We start from the raw sequence: 14437 nt of genomic DNA on the forward strand, positions 1-14437 counted from the left end.
GGAAAGCTTTGGGTCTCAATTAATCGAGGTGACAAGAAAATGTGAAGTGGGTTCCCATTTAAGAATGTTTTGAATTCGTTAATGTTCGTTATAAATTCGAGTATATTTTCTAATCTTTCTGTAATCTTAAGCCTAACTTATCTATTGCGGCGAAGCGGGGCGAATTCGCACAACAGCGAATATGAGCTTTCGCTCCCGCTCCGCCCTAAGCTATCTAAGAGTAAATTTACAGACTAACAACTAACAAATACAATTCAGCTATAATTCAAATTTTTTCGACTTCAATAATATACAAATTTTCGACTTTAATAAATGTAAATCAATTTACACCGGCCCCGTTGAAGGCCTCCATCAGGCTTCAACTAACTGGCAGCCGCGCCAGCTTGTGGACCGCTCTCCTATATTCCGCTCCAGAGCTAGTTCGGACGACGGCGACCCTGACCCTTCCGTCCGCGCCGGCGTGTGTTGCTCCTACTCGTCCCGTGAGCCACTGTTGTGGCGGCTGGTGATCCTCTGCGATCAGGACCAGCTCGCCCGTCCGGATGTCGTCCTCCTGGTGCTGCCACTTCGACCGCGCCTGTAGGCCCAAGACGTACTCCCGGGACCATCGCTGCCAAAACATTTGCTTGATTGACGAGACAAGCCGCCATCGCCGCAAGCACGTTAGACCCTGCTGGTCCGGGGTCCGCGGTGCTGGTGGGGCGATGAGCGGCCCGCCTGTCAACAGGTGCCCGGGAGTAAGCGCCTCGCCGTCGCTTGGGTCCTGACTCAGAGCCCCCACGGGTCCAACGAGGACGGTCTGCAGCTCCTCCGCGGTCAGTCTGGCGTTCCCTACCGCTCGTAGGAGTAGGTGTTTTGCAGACTTCACACCTGCCTCCCATAGTCCGCCCATGTGCGGAGCCCGCGGCGGTATGAACGCAAATACGCATCCGCTTTTTGATGCGTATTGCGTGACCGCGTCGACCTCGTCCTCGATTCTCCGACGAAGGTCTGCGAAGTGGCGACTCGCTCCGACGAAGTTCGTCGCGTTGTCGCAGTGCACGATCTGCGGACATCCTCGGCGCCCAACGAACCTTTGAAAAGCCAATAAAAAGGAATCAGTTGAAAGGTCGGAAACTACTTCTAAATGAACTGCCTTGGACGCAAAACAAACAAATAAGGCAATGTAGGACTTATAGGGTGGCCTACCACGAATTTTCAATGTCGTATCTATAGGGCCACAAAAATCAACACCACATATGGAGAATGGGCGGAGAGCACGAATTCTATCTAAGGGTAAATCACCCATGATTTGAGTCATCAGACGAGGCTTGCATTTAAAGCAGCGAATGCATGACCGTACTGTCTGACTGCAGACTTCCTGCGCATTTACGATCCATATGCGCTGTCGCAAAAGACTCACAAGTGCTCGTAGACCCACACGAAAATTCGACTCGTGCAAGTATCGGACGTAGCTCTGAACAAATTGAGAGCGTTTTGTCAACAATACTGGAAACTTGGCATCGTACGATATAGGAGCATTAGCTAGTCGCCCCCCAACCCGCAACAACGAAAAGGTAAGCCCAGCCTCTGAAGATTCGTGTAGAAAGGGATTTAACTTTTGTAGGCTAGGGCTAACACTTAAATTTTTTCGGATCTTTTTTATTTCATCTTGATACTCGTGCTCTTGGACTATTTCGACTATTTTCTTAAAGACTTCATTATATTCGACAGGTGAGGGAACAATATCAGAATTCACTACTAATTTCTTCGATTTCCTTATAAAGCGGAACATATAAACGAACACTCGCAGCAGTTTTAGGTGAGAGGAATAACCTTCTATCACTTCCAATAAATCTGAGGTAGATACGATTGCGGTTAATCCGACCGCATTCTTTTTCGCTTCCATCTGTAGAAGTTCTGGTGACAGATCAAACCGGGGGCTCGTCGGCCACTTATCTTCCGGTTCCTTTAAAAACGATGGACCTGTAAACCAGATCGATTCTACAGTCTCCTTTACGTCTCCACCTCTGGACACTATATCTGCCGGGTTCTGTTTAGTTGGTACATGCCGCCACGTGCTATCCTCTGACCACTCTTGAATTTCAGCTACTCTATTCGATACGAACGTTGACAACGACGATGGATGGGAACGAATCCAATGAAGAGTTACTTCTGAATCCGACCAAAATACACTTCGTTCGATCAGAACTTTTATTAGAGGCTTTATCTTGCGGCAGAGATCTGCGAGAAGGTGAGCGGCACATAACTCAAGACGGGGGAGCGTCTTTGTCTTGAGCGGCGCTACTTTGGACTTTGCCGTCAACAATGAAACTTTAATACCTTCTGCAGATTTGCAACGAATATAGACGCAGGCTCCATAGGCTCTCATCGATGCGTCAGAAAAGGCATGAATTTGAATCGGTGACATCGGCTCGGTAAACACGAATCTCGGAATTGAGATGTCCTCTAATTGCGACAGGGCAACTTGTTTTTGTTCCACGCTGTTTCTAAGTGCAGTGGAATTGACTCATCCCAATCTAGCTAATTTAGCCAAAGTTCCTGCAATAGGATCTTTTCTTTTATAAGTATAGGGCTTAATAGGCCAAGGGGGTCAAACAACTTCGATGTCACCGAAAGGATGTTCCGCTTGGTCGCCCTTTGACCCATGACTGAAGCATCAATTTCAAATTTAAATACATCTTCTTTAGGAACCCAAGCGATTCCTAATGCTTTAGTCAGTTCTGAGTCCGAAAGTGTTATTGGCTTAACCGTTCTCTCGGATGCAGTAACTTCAGGCGAGTTTGAAAACCACTTGCTCAATTCAAACCCAGCGTTTTGAAGAACCTGAGTTACTTCAGACTTGGGGAATGGGGCTGGCGCAGTGCCATATGTAACGGTGTTGAGCTTGCACAGTTTCAAGGACTCTGATGGGTCTTTCCTCCACACTATCAACTGGTATCGCCTATCGGATTCATTTACCATTACTTGGCGATACATCTTTTTTATGTCGGCTATCAGAGCGAATCTGTTCAGCCGGAACCTAAGAAGAATTGAATACAACTCTTCCTGGATGGTAGGACCAACCATCAACAGATCGTTAAGGCACTTATGTGTTGATGTCTTACAAGACGCATCAAACACGACTCGTAATTTGGTCGATGTGCTTTGAGGCCGTAAGACACACTGGTGGGGTATGACGTAGTGTGGAGTAGCAAGAACATCATTGTTTGTAGGGGACATATGACCTAAGGATTCGTATTCTTCCATAAATTCCACATACATTTTCTTTAAATTCGGATCTCGAGATAATCTTTTCTCGAGCGACAAAAAACGGCGTTTGGCTACCTCGAACGAGTTTCCCAAAACGCTTGGATCCGATTTAAATGGAAGCCTGACTTCAAATCGACCTGAAGGCAGCACAACTGTATTTTTCTGATAATGTTCCTCACATAACTCTTGTTCAGGTGACAAAAGCTTTTTGGAAGTTGGTACTTCTTCCAACGACCAGAATTTTTTCAAATTGCCATCTATCGACTCGAGTAGTTCTTCTTGGCAATTCAGGCTAGAGACAGGCTGTTGAGGAGTTGAGGTATTTGCCTTATATTTTCCCGATACTATCCATCCAAGGAGAGTTTTTTGGAGGATGGGATGGTTTGGCCATTGTTTTAGTTGGCCCACGGACAACAATTCGAAAAATGACTCAGCTCCAATTAACATATCTATCCGCTGAGGTTTGTAGAAATATGGGTCTGCTAGCGGCAAGTTCTTTGGTAGGTCCCAATCTTTCACGTTCACTGACTGGTCAGGGTGATAACCCGAGATAGTTCTCAAAATCCAAAAGTCGAACGGAAACTCACTACCATTAATCGTTGACTTCACCACAGTGTGTATCTTTGTCTTAACCTGGGAATTAGCTTGACCAATTCCAAGCAAGTTGATACACGATTCCTCCCTACGGATCTGTAAGCGTTGAGCAAGTTCTTCAGTAATGAAGTTCATTTGTGACCCAGAGTCAAGTAGTGCTCGAGCCAATATATGCTCGCCATTTTTAGTTCTAACGCTTACGATCGACGTCGCTAACAAAACCCTTTCTAGTGATGACGCATGCAAAGCATGTGACGTAGAAGGGCCATCAAGATGTAGCGCTGGGGGAGGATGTTCATTTGGTGGTGGTAACGCCAAGTTATTTTCGGTCACAGTAAATTGGTGCAGAAGTTTGTGGTGCGATCTTGCACAAATTTGACATCTAGTCGATTTACACTTCGCAACCGTGTGACCTTTTCGCAGACAATTTAAACATAATGAGGCTGATTTGACAAACTCAAACCGTTGCATTACAGCAAGGCGAGCGAACGGACTACACTGGGCAAGACTATGGTCTTGTGCGTTGCAATAACTGCAAGCTTGTTTATTGGAAGCGGAGCAAGCCAACGAACTCCTATTATGCTGCTTCCCGAACCCAATTTTCTCCTGTTTTGGCTTGCCAGTCTCTTCAGCGGACAGGTGCTGGTACCTACGGTTTAATATTTTTTCGAAATCGGACCACAGCGGCAATTCCTCATAATCCAGTGACTCTTCCCATTTTTCTCTGGTCACTGGATCTACTCTACTCAAAACTAAATGAATGATCATTGAGTTTGCAATTTTAGTGTCATCTCCTATGGATAAGAGTGACCCATAGATCGATGACACTGTGTCGATGAGACCTCTCAACGACGACGCAGACGGCTGGGAAACTTTCGGAAGGCTGAATAATTTGCTTATTTGGTTCGCAAGGATGAGACATTCGTTATCGTAAACTCTTTTTAGACTAGCAATAGCTTTGTCGTAATTACTCTCGGTGACTTGGAATGCCTTGATAGTTCCTAAGGCTTCACCAGAGAGGCAAGAAATTAAATGGTTAAATTTCTCGATAACAGGAATGTTCACATCCTTGTCTACTAATGTCTCAAAGAGACTCATGAAATTTTTAAACTCCGAATAGTTTCCACTGAATTTTGGCAATGCCAAACTGGGAAGTCGAGCTCGAGTTGGGGCTGCAGAAATTGCAGTAGCTGGTGGGGACTCTTCAGCTAACGTGAAAGCATTTAATAAAGACATCACCCTTGCCTTAGTTGTTATCTCTAATTCTTCCAACTCGGCTCCAAATTCATCTTCCTCATTTAGATCTCGATCTGGTCTTGCAACTCGTTTGCCTTAAATATTGTCTCATTTAAAACCTGAAGCCGGCACTCTAGCTCGGTCTTCACTAAAGGAACTGACCCAGCTTCCAAACGTTCCTCTAACCGGCGAATGCTTTTTACTCTGACATTTAATCTTCTTCTTAATTCATCAAGAGTCGTGGATTTTACTTTCTGTTTATTACTTTCCATTTTAAAATTTATTTATTTATTTTTAATAAACAGACGACGATAAAAAAATTAAAATTTTTGTTTTTATTTTTAAATAAAAAATTTTTTAATTTATTTGTTAATTAGCAAAAAAAAACAAAAAAATTTTGACTAATATAAAAATTTTTTAATTTTAATTATTTAATTAATAAATTAAATTCAAAAAACGAAAACGAGCGAAAAAAGATATTTAATTTAATATCTAGCGAAAACGAAAATTAATTAATTAATATGGCGAAAAAAGATAAATAATTAATTAATTATTTGATAGTCGAATTATGTTGATAGTCGAGGCACTGAGTATCCAAAAAAATAGTTGGTTGCCAATGACACCGAAAAAGGTGTATACCCCACAATTATAGGGTAGCGCGTCACTTGGCGTTCCGGCAAAATAAAATGCGCCAAACTAATGCATATACATACATACATATATAGCAGCGGACAACGGTTGGAGCGAAAACGAAAATTTTACCGCTGCATATATTTGTATGTACGCCAAATTATTTATGCACGTAAATATGTATTATATTTGTACATTTATTTGTATATAAATAAATGTTTGGCTGCACTAAATTTAACTATTTTGTTTGGCGAAAACGAACGAGGGGTAAAGGGGAGGTCGACAGTGATGTGGATATGTATTTATGTCTGTTTTTGTCAATTTTAGCCACAGGCAGTTTGTTAATAATTTAACTAACTACTCAAATTTTTAAGCTCTACTAATTTCAAGTACGTATGCGCCAAGAATTGAAAGGAGGGTGCAATATTTCAGCACAAGACGAAGATTTAATTTGTCTCTTCTCAACTTTCAATTTTTCGCACAAATACCTGGGGTTCTGCCTTGGGATCCTTTAATCCCGCTGCCACTTTCCTGTTGCAGTCGATGCAGGTGCACGGCATGGAAGGAGATTGGTTATGATAAGTGGCGAAGTTCCTGCGGTGATGATCCTGCGGTGATGATCCTGCGGTGACGATCCTGCGAGGCTTGAGGGTTTCACGACGCGGTGATTTTTGGGTTTTATTTTCCACAGCACGGACGCGTCGCGAGCAGCTCTTTAAATTGTATGTATATATATATATATTTTTTTTTTTGTGTGTAATTATGTGTAATTACACAGTGTCACTGTCACTTTGTTTTTGTTTATTTATTAAATATCTCGCACTAAGTCCACCCGGGGGCGCCAAAATGTATAACGAGATTATTTTATCTCACACCAAAAAAAAAGGGTGGCTGCTAATATTTAATAAAAAACTGGGCGAAAACGAAAACGAAAGGTCTTGCTTCTTCAACGTTATAAATTCGAGTATATTTTCTAATCTTTCTGTAATCTTAAGCCCAACTTATCTATTGCGGCGAAGCGGGGCGAATTCGCACAAGAGCGAATATGAGCTTTCGCTCCCGCTCCGCCCTAAGCTATCTAAGAGTAAATTTACAGACTAACAACTAACAAATACAATTCAGCTATAAATATAATTCAAATTTTTTCGACTTCAATAATATACAAATTTTTGACTTTAATAAATGTAAATCAATTTACAGTTGACATGGAAAGCTTTGGGTCTCAATTAATCGAGGTGACAAGAAAATGTGAAGTGGGTTCCCATTTAAGAATGTTTTGATCCGTTTAGTTTTAACTCACTTAAAAGGAGTGAGAAAGATTTGAGTCGGGATTTCTATTTACCCAAATATTGTTTTGGTTTTCAATCTGAAGTGACTCTTAGAAATTGGAAATCTGAAATGAGGCTGTTTTCAGCCGAATTGAAATAATTAAATATTTATGTTTTTACAAAAATTGGAATGAGGCTATTTGCAGCTGCGTTACGAATTTCAATACAAAAGGCTTCAGCTTCGGTTTACAAAATTTACTGATATACACTTAAAAAAAAATTTTGTTGATATGTTACTGTATATGATAATATAATTATTATAATAAACAAGAAAGCAACAAGAAAGATATACCCTTGCAGTTAAAACTGGATATATATCGCAAACATCGGATATAGTTGGCCGATCCTTACGATTACATCATAATAAAACCAATTAATTAAAATAAAAAATCTAAAAAAAGTCCCAAGCTTCTATCTTCAAAAATACGAATTGATATTTCTACCAAATACCATTTCCGATCGTTCAGTTAAATGGCTGCTATAGGATATAGTCGGCCGATCCTAATTAAATTTGATAGGTTGGATCTACTGACCAAAAATAGAATTGGTACTTAGTTTCAGCTTTCTATCTTCAAAAACACGAAAGTTGGGTCATTTCCTATCGTTCAGTTATATGACAGCTATAGGATATAGTCGGCCAATTCTTATATTTGGCATGTCGTAATGTGTTGCCAAAAATAGCTCCCGTGTCAAATTTGAACTCTCTAACACTAACACCAAAGTTATACCATTTCCGATCAATCAGTTATATGGCAGCTATAGGATATAGTCGGCCGATCCCGGTCGTTCCGACTTATATACTGCGTGGAGAGGAAAGAAGGGTGTGTGCGAAGTTTCAAGTCGATATATCTAAAACTCAGAGACTAGTTCGCGTAAAAACAGACACACAGACAGACATACAGACGGACATGCTCATATCAACTCAGGAGGTGATCCTGATCAAGAATATATATACTTTATAGGGTCGGAGATGTCTCCTTCACTGCGTTGCACACTTTTGGACAAAATTATAATACCCTCTGCAAGGGTATAAAAATATGCATCGCAGTGCAATCAAAAAAATTATGCAACGCAGTGCATGGGTAAAAAAAAATTTTTTGATTTCCTTTTTCTTTTCTCCACGTCAGCTGGTCGTCGCCGGTTTGGCCACGCTGACGTTCCCTCGGTGGCGCAGGAGGTGGCGTATTCCCGCACTCTATTTGCTGCTGCTGCTGTCCGGGGCCTTTTGGACTCAGGCGTTACCGGTGCCGGTCCTCGCACAGGTGTGGTTGCAGTGGGGGCTGTCCAGTGGTCCAGGGCAATCCTTCGGGCACGTCTTTTTTAGTTTCGGTAATGGCTTGGGTGATGGAGGTTTTGTTATTATTTTTTCATTAATTATTATCGGTACTGAGTGAGTGGCGGAAATTTTTGGGCATTTATTTTAGTTACTCATTAATTTTTCTTTCAGAAAATCTAGTTCTGATTGAAGTTTTTGGGCTGTAGCCCACGCGGGAGGTGGAGTGTTTTATTGGAAATACAATTGGCAGCACTACCCGATATATATCGGGAGCTTTGTTATTTTTATAAGTATCTCCTCTAAAGCCTCTTCTTCTGTTTCTGTCACCTCTATTGCCAACAACCTTATTCTACAACACCTTCATTATAATAAATAAATAGAACTATTGCTCAGCCTAAAATACAACAGGTTATGGGCCCAGTCACGCTTCCACTGCGCCAGAGAATAGTTCAAAGAAGGATATTGAACAAATAGTGAGTTCAAATGGCAAAATTTAATTTGTGGTGAAATTGCCGGCACACACATATATACATCACGTGTGTATGTAAAAGTCTTATTGGCAACAGAGGAAAGAAGCGTGTTCGTTGCTTGTGTAGCTACGTGAAATGTTAGCTTGTGTAGCATAACTAAACGCAGATCAAAAAGCAAAATAAGTATTGCTAGTATACGCATAGAGCCTTTGGGCAAAGACAATTTCGACACCTGGAAAATACAAATGCAGGCCCTTTTGATAAAAAATGACTCGTGGAAATATGTCAACGGGACTCTTTTAAAACCCGAAGATAATTTCGCACAATGGATAAATGAAGATGCAAAGGCTAAGTCCGATCTCATTTTGGCCATGTCAACATCGGAACTTAGGCATACGAAGAACTGCGAAACTGCAAATGATATATGGGTAAAGCTGCACAACACTTACCAGTCTACAGGGCCAGCCGTAAAGCCGCACTGTTGAAATCGCTGATCTTACTGAAAATGAATGCAGGCGGAGATATGAGAAGCCACATAGATAAGTTTTCCGATTTAGTTGACAAAATAAACGAAGTAAATCTGCTGAATATTGACGATCTGTTAACCATCTTGCTACTATACAGTATACCAGAGGAGTACGAACAGTTTCGAATTGCAATTGAAACTCAGAAAAACTTAATATCAACAGAAGCACTAAAAATTAAGTTACTAGACGAATACGAGGCAAGAAACAGAAATCCAAGCGAGTCGACGCCTGGAGCATTATTGGTGCACAAGAAGTACAGAAGAATCCCAGCAAGCCGAAACAACTAAGCACCAATCAAAAATTTAAGTTTAAATGTTACAGCTGTGGAAAAGTCGGTCACCGTGCAGCTGATTGCAGATCAAAGCCAATGAAGAACCAGAGCGAAAGCATGTACATCAACATAGCAAATTATACAAACAGTGATTGCAGTAACTGGTGTCTAGACTCTGGAGCAACGTCACACATGTGCTCACTGAAAAATATGTTCGAGACCCTGGAGCCAGCTGAAGGCTCGAAGCTCAGACTGGCAAACGATGAGGCCACAGATATAAAAGGATGTGGATCCGTGCAGTTCTCCCCAAACAACAAGTTCACCGCCAGCTTGAAAAACGCACTCTATGTGCCGGATTTAAGAACCAATCTCTTATCGGTCTCAAAAATATGTGATCACGGCTTCAATGTAATATTCAAGAAAGAGAAAGCTGAGGTAGTTAGAGCCAAAGGAGGGGAATTAGTTTTTACCGCTCCTCGCAAGTTGGACTTGTACCAGATCGAGGAAACACACGAAAGCAGCCAGATCGCCATAAGTAAGCAAAACAGCATCAAAGAATGGCATGAGCGTTTCGGCCATCTAAATGAGCCGGATCTGAAAGAACTGATCGGAAAAGGCAAAGTTCAAGGAGCTAAGGTAAACCTAAAGGAGAGTCTCCCAATTTGTGAAATATGCATCAAAGGGAAGCAGTCCCAGAAGCCGTTCCCAGTATCGAATTCAAAGGCAAGGGATGTACTTGAACTAATCCACAGCGACGTATCTGACATTTGCAGATGACTTCTCGAAATGGTGCGAGCTCTACACTATCAAAAGTAAATCAGAAGTGTTCCAAAAATTTAAAGAATTCAAGAACTACGTAGAACGACGAACTGGAAAGAAGCTAAAAACAATCAGGTCAGATAACGGCACAGAATACACCAATAATGAGTTCAAAAATTACCTTGCAGCTCAAGGAATAAAGCATGAGTATTCCGTTGAATATACACCTCAACAAAACGGCACAGCCGAACTAAAAACCGAACCCTTGTAGAAATGGCTCGCTGTCTCATGTTACAGGCTGCTCTGCCTGCGAGCTACTGGGCCGAAGCAGTAAACACAGCTAACTAAATAAGAAACAAATGTCCTTCAAGAAGCCTTTGTGGAGAAACGCCTTTCAAGCTGTGGAACAATCGCATCCCAGTTATGAAGCATATGCAGAAGTTTGGTCAAATTGCTTACTCACTGGACAAACGATCGAAGAGTAAGTTCAGCTCAAAATCCAGGAAATGTGTTTTCGTTGGATACTGCAGCGATGCCAAAGCTTATAGGCTGTATGATGTAGAAACCAAAACTTTAATTAAAAGCCGAGATGTTGTTTTTACACACTTATTTGGGCACGACTACAAGTACGAGGATTTTATGGAATTCCCAATCAATATCCACATTGAACCAGTAGCAGGTGATCGACCAGAAAATGACGACCCAGATGACAACGACGGCAGCCAAACAGAAGATCCCGAGCCAGAGGACCCTGAACCAGATGATGAACAACCAGAACCGGAAATATTGATGAAACGTGGACGCGGAAGACCAAAGAAGATATTAACAGGCAAACCAGGAAGGCCCAAGTTAATGCACAATCAAATAATTGCACCCCTAATCGACACATCAAACCAGCAGCCCGAGTCCGATCAAGAAGACATATTCTATGAAGCCACCTCACTTGCAATGAACTCAAAGGAGCTAACTGCGAGCGCAGCTCTTAAAGGCACGAACGCCATCGAATGGAAGGAGGCATTGATAAACGAGTACAAGTCATTGAAAAAGAACAATACATGGGAGGTTGTCGATCGTCAGAAAAACCATAAGGTTATCGAAACAAAGTGGGTGCTACGAACAAAATATTCGCCCGACGGAAAGATAAATTGTCGAAAAGCTCGATTGGTCGCAAAAGGATTTACACAACGCGAAGGTATTGATTACGACGAAACCTTTTCTCCAGTATCCCGAATGAGCTCAATAAGGACATTAATAGCTTTAGCCACGGAACTCGGATTGGATGTTCACCAATTCGATTTCAACAGCGCCTATTTAAATGGGGACATCGAGGAAGAACTTTATGTCAGCGTCCCACCTGAGTTCCAGGAAATATTGACAGCAAATGAGAAGAAGATGTATGGCCCCGAGAATGTTTGCAAGTTAAGAAAGGCACTATATGGTCTAAAGCAGAGCGGTCGCCAATGGTACAAAAAGCTAGACTGCCAATTCAAAGAACTGAATCTTAAACCACTCGCAGCCGGTTAGTGCGTGTACTTAAAACGTGAACGAAATGGGATCCTGATAGTATCGCTTTACGTAGACGACCTCATAATAGCAACAAATAACGTCCAAATGCTTTCGCAGTTGAAGCATGAATTATCTAACAAATTCCAGATGAAAGATTTGGGCAAGATATCGTATTGTTTGGGCATAGAATTTAAACAAAGCGAAGACAAGACAGAGTTCACCATGGCCCAACCAAAGTATATAGCAGACATCCTGAAACGTTTCAACATGGAAAACTGCAAGCCTGTAAATACTCCAATTAATACAAGCGAAAAATTGTCTACGGAAATGTGTCCAACCACAGAAAGCGAAAAGGAAGAAATTTCTAGTGTGCCATATCAGAGTTTGGTAGGAGCCTTAATGTGGTTGGCAGTATCAACGCGCCCTGATATAGCGTTCGCAGTGAGTGCACTAAGCCAATATAACACAAATTTTGGGAAACAGCACTGGATGGCTGCAAAAAGGGTATTACGCTACCTAAAAGGAACCCAAAACCATGGTTTGTTTTATAAACGAAGTGGCCAAAACCTAGTAGGCTACGCATATGCTGACTGGGCCGCAAACATTGACGATCGCAGATCTTTCACAGGTTTTGCCTTCAAGTTCGCAAGTGCAGCAATATCCTGGGAAAGTAGAAAGCAACGGACGGTTGCATTGTCAAGCACAGAGGCGGAGTACATGGCCCTATCAGACTCATCAAAAGAAGCAGTTCACCTTAGAAGTTTCCTTAGCGAAGTTTTGGGGCAACTTAAGACAACTGTCATTCACAACGACAATCAAGGAGCCGGTCAACTTGCTTGCAACCCTGTATTTCACAAACGCACCAAGCACGTTGACATCCGCCACCATTTCATCCGAGAGCTGGTTGAAGAGGGAACTATATCCGTGAATTACATCTCAACGACCGAGATGCCAGCAGACATATTAACAAAAGGACTTGGAGCCTCAAAACACAACACCTGTAAGACATCCTTGGGTGTATGTCGATTAGCAGCTTACCAATTGAGGGGAAGTATTGAAAATACAATTGGCAGCACTACCCGATATATATCGGGAGCTTTGTTATTTTTATAAGTATCTCCTCTAAGGCCTCTTCTTCTGTTTCTGTCACCTCTATTGCCAACAACCTTGTTCTACAACACCTTCATTATAATAAATAAATAGAACTATTGCTCAGCCTAAAATACAACATGTTTACGTAGAGTAGCCACTTTAGGTGTGCTACTCTTTTGTTTTATTTTTTTCGCAACTCCTCCGCGATTGCCCATTGCTTTTACTCTACTCACTCAGATTTTTTGTCGATTTATTTTTCATTTTCCAGTAATTTTCCAGTAATTCTCCAGTATTTTTCCAGTAATTTTCCAGTAATTTTCAGGTAATTTTCCAGTGATTTTCTGATTATAGGTATCCTCCTAGGTACATCCTTTTAATCCCTCGATGTCCTTCCATCGCTGTCACGGTCGCCATGTGATAAAGTATATAACCAAGGGTTAAGTTTGGTTGGTTTTTATTTGGAAGGAGCAGCTGAGGTGCCGCTCAAAGGTCTGAGGTCCAACGATCAAAATGTCTCTGTTCTTTTACAATATTTCTTAAGTCTAAGTAAGGCTAAGTCTCGTAGCAGCGCTGCTCGCAGGCGGCGGCAGAGAGTCGGTTTGCGATATATATCCGGTTTTAACTGCAAGGGTATATCAACTTCGGCCTTTGAAGTAAGCTTTCCTTTCTTGTTTTTATATAATATAATATTTTTTGAAAAATTGAGCGGAAAGAATGGTGTGTGCAAAGTTTCAAGACGATAGCTTCAAAACTGAGAGACTAGTTCGCGTAGAAACAGACAGACGGACAGACAGACGGACAGACAGACGGACATGCTCATATCAACTCAAGAGGTGATCCTGATCAAGAATATATATACTTTATAGGGTCGGAGATGTCTCCTTCACTGCGTTGCACACTTTTGACCAAAATTATAATACCCTCTGCAAGGGTATAAAAATACCATAAATTCCTAAAATTTATGTAAAATTTTAATTTCTTTCTAATGAGAAAAAAAATAAATAAATTCAAAAATAGCTAAAATTTGTGAACATTTGAATACCTTTTTAACGAGAAGTAATAGCATAAGTAAAACAAATCAAATAAATGATTCTGACTATTAAGAAATAGAAAAATTCCAGAAAAATTAAGTAACATTACAAAATATGACTCAGAGAAAAATAAAATAGAAATTGAAAAAATAAAAATATATACAATATCTAAAATGGGTTTAGTAGACACAAAAGTTGTAGATTCCACGGCAAATGTCGTTAATAAAATTGAATCTGAAAAAATCGATCTTCAAACAATTACAATATTGTTAATGATAATCGTTATTATAATGTTAGCAAGCGTATTGCTAAAATTATATAAATTACACAACAAATGTTTAAAGAAAAAATTCCAGAGTCAAGCAAATCACCTGGACAAAATCTAAAAAAAAAACCCAGAAAAACAAAAATTATTATACACAAATGTAAACACCTAAAATCTAAGAAAATGAAATAAAAAAATAA

General features: G+C 40.9%; 1 protein-coding gene across 1 annotated transcript; it reads right to left on the minus strand.

Moving 5' to 3' along the window:
* Positions 1-328: 328 nt before the first annotated feature.
* On the minus strand, positions 329-6421 carry LOC138926852 (uncharacterized). The gene is made up of 2 exons (XM_070282435.1): positions 6201-6421; positions 329-1073 (listed from the first exon to the last, which is right to left on the minus strand). Exons 1-2 carry the CDS (start codon positions 6270-6272, stop codon positions 417-419), a joined length of 729 nt encoding a protein of 242 aa, XP_070138536.1. The 5' UTR covers positions 6273-6421; the 3' UTR covers positions 329-416.
* Between the last annotated feature and the right edge of the window lie 8016 nt (positions 6422-14437).

This window comes from Drosophila bipectinata, chromosome 4 (assembly GCF_030179905.1).
Source record: "Drosophila bipectinata strain 14024-0381.07 chromosome 4, DbipHiC1v2, whole genome shotgun sequence".
NCBI lineage: Eukaryota > Metazoa > Arthropoda > Insecta > Diptera > Drosophilidae > Drosophila > Drosophila bipectinata.